Genomic DNA, 2,565 nt, shown 5'->3' on the forward strand with positions numbered 1-2,565 from the left:
TATGTGGGGTCGCTATGAGTCGATACTGACTCAGAGACACTTAGCAACAACAACAGATATATCTATCAGGGACTCCTGGTGCGGTGCTATAGGATTAGCATTGGACTGCGAACCACAAGTCCAACAGCTCAAACCCACCAGCCACTCTTCGAAAACCCTATGTATGCAGGGTCCCTATGAGTTGGAACTGACTCAAAGGCACTTAACAATAACAAATATACCTATATGTATACATATATGTTGTTGTTGTTAAGTGCCATTGAGTCGGTTCTGACCCATAGCAACCCTGTATAGAGTTTCTGAGGAACAGCTGGTGAGCTTGAACCTCTGGCCTTGAAGTTCAAATGGCTTTGCAGTCTGGTGCATTAACCCACAGCACCACACCAGGACTCCACACCAGCACTATATATGTTGTTGTTTATTAGGTATCATGGAGTCGATTCCGACTCATAGCGACCCTGCACAGGGTTTCCGAGGCTGTAAATCTTTACGGTAGCAGAACGCTTCATCTTTCTCCCGTGGAACTGCTGGTAGTTTTGAACTGCTGACCTTGAGGTTGGCAGCCTGACTCATAACCTATATGGAGTCCTTGTGTGGCGCTGTGGGATGAGAAGTGGACTGGTTGATTTGAACCGCAGGTTGGTGGTTCAAACTCACCAGCTGCTCCTCAGAAATCCTACACGGAGTCGCTATGAGTAGGAACTGACTTGATAGCACTTACCAACAACATATATCTATCTGGAGTACTGGTGTGGGTGCTGTAGGATAAGTATTAGACTGCTAACCACAAGGCTGGTGGTTCAAACCTAGCAGCCCCACTCCATGGAAGCCATATATAGGGATGCTATGAGTTGAAACTAACTTGTCAGTGCTTAACAACAACGATATATACCTACCTAAGAAGCTCTGATAGCATGTAGTGGGTTACACAGTGGACTCCTAACCACAAGGTCAACAGTTCAAATTCCCCAGTTGCTCTGTAAGAAAATGATGAGACTTTCTGCTCCTGTAAAGATATGAAGCCTTGAAAACTCTATACAGGGTTACTATCAGTTGGAACCAACTCTACAGCCTGCAGTAGCAACACCATACATACACTTTGGTTTGGCTGAAAATTGAGTCACACGGTATGAAGATGACCAAGGGCCATAGTGTTGGGATTCTGTCAGTCTCCAACGAGTAAGATTGGGTTAGTTTTTTATTATTTTGAATTCTGTTCCACATTTTGTACTACTCTATCTAGATCCTTCTAATGTGATTAATGGGAACTTAAAAAAAGAAAAAAAAAGTAGCAGTGGCTTTCCAGAGAATAATTAGCACTGAGGTCCCTTTTTCTTCCTCTGTCTTTATCTGAGATTTCACTGTAGATATTCTTTAACTGCAGGATGTGATGCAGCAGGCCACCAATGCAATTCTCAGAGGTGGTACCATCCTGGCTCCCACTGTGTCTGCAAAAACCATAGCAGAGCAGCTTGCTGAAAAGATCAATGCCAAGCTGAATTATGTACCTTTAGAGAAACAAGAAGAAGAGAGACAGGATGGTGGACAGAATGAATCTTTTAAGAGATATGAGGAAGAATTAGAAATCAATGACTTTCCACAGGCAAGTAATAAGTGTAATTTTTTTTCCTTTGGATTTAGACAGTCTTGCTTCTTTTAATAGCAAAAATCTCTTAAAATCCATAAATGCTTTAATAGCTGCTATATTTTCTGAGTATGTACATTACTTTAGAACGTACATGCAATATGTCATGCATATGCATAACATTAGAATCTAAGTAAACTTATATAGGTATGTGTTCATTTTAACCTTGATATCAGCCATAATACAATTTAACCAAGCTATTCTTTGTCATCAGGTGGGCTTTTTACTCTGTTATGAAGTGATTTTTCTCCACCTTTTGTTTCATAGACTGCTAGGTGGAAAGTTACCTCTAAGGAAGCACTGCAGAGGATCAGTGAATATTCTGAAGCTGCAATTACAATCAGAGGGACATACTTCCCTCCTGGCAAAGAGCCCAAGGAAGGAGAGCGGAAAATTTACTTGGCAATTGAAAGTAAGTTCTGCTGATTTCTGTTTCAGTCTTGAGTTGGATCAAGGTTGATGTAGATGTAGTAGAAGCAAAGAGAATATGAGATCTTTTTCTAGAAGGGACTGAAAAAAAAAAAACAAAAACCGTTTGAGGTCTTTATTTAGAAGTTTAACGTATAAACATAGGTGAGTGATCTGAGGGCTTTTTCAGCATTTGTTAATTGAGCCAAATTTGAAAATCACTCCAAAAGATAATCTGCTTTATGAAGACTGGCCCATTAGTGCTTCTACCTGGTAGATTCTGGCTAGAGTTTATGTTACAAAGTAAATCAACTGTTATTCCCTTATAATAGGTGTTGATAAAACTAAGCAAATATGACCCATACAATTTCTTGCATATGTGTGTGTTTGTATTATGGCGTCCTGGTGTATATGTATATACACCAAGACTGTACATAGAACAAGAGGCAGTTGTTCAAACAAAATACGGAACACTGGATGGTTTAAAAATCGGAAAGGTGTGCGCCAGGATT

At 40.3% G+C, this 2,565-nt stretch overlaps 1 protein-coding gene across 1 annotated transcript in view; it reads left to right on the forward strand.

Moving 5' to 3' along the window:
* DDX46 (DEAD (Asp-Glu-Ala-Asp) box polypeptide 46) overlaps positions 1–2,565 on the forward strand; it is a 113,418-nt gene that overhangs the window by 93,538 nt on the left and 17,315 nt on the right. Inside the window, exons 21-22 of the mRNA XM_006866207.1 lie at positions 1,385–1,603; positions 1,913–2,057. Of these exons, the coding sequence (XP_006866269.1) occupies positions 1,385–1,603; positions 1,913–2,057 (364 nt within the window). The remainder of the gene's footprint in view (positions 1–1,384; positions 1,604–1,912; positions 2,058–2,565) is intronic.

Source organism: Chrysochloris asiatica, unplaced genomic scaffold (genome assembly GCF_000296735.1).
Source record: "Chrysochloris asiatica unplaced genomic scaffold, ChrAsi1.0 scaffold00087, whole genome shotgun sequence".
In the NCBI taxonomy this organism is placed as follows: domain Eukaryota; kingdom Metazoa; phylum Chordata; class Mammalia; order Afrosoricida; family Chrysochloridae; genus Chrysochloris; species Chrysochloris asiatica.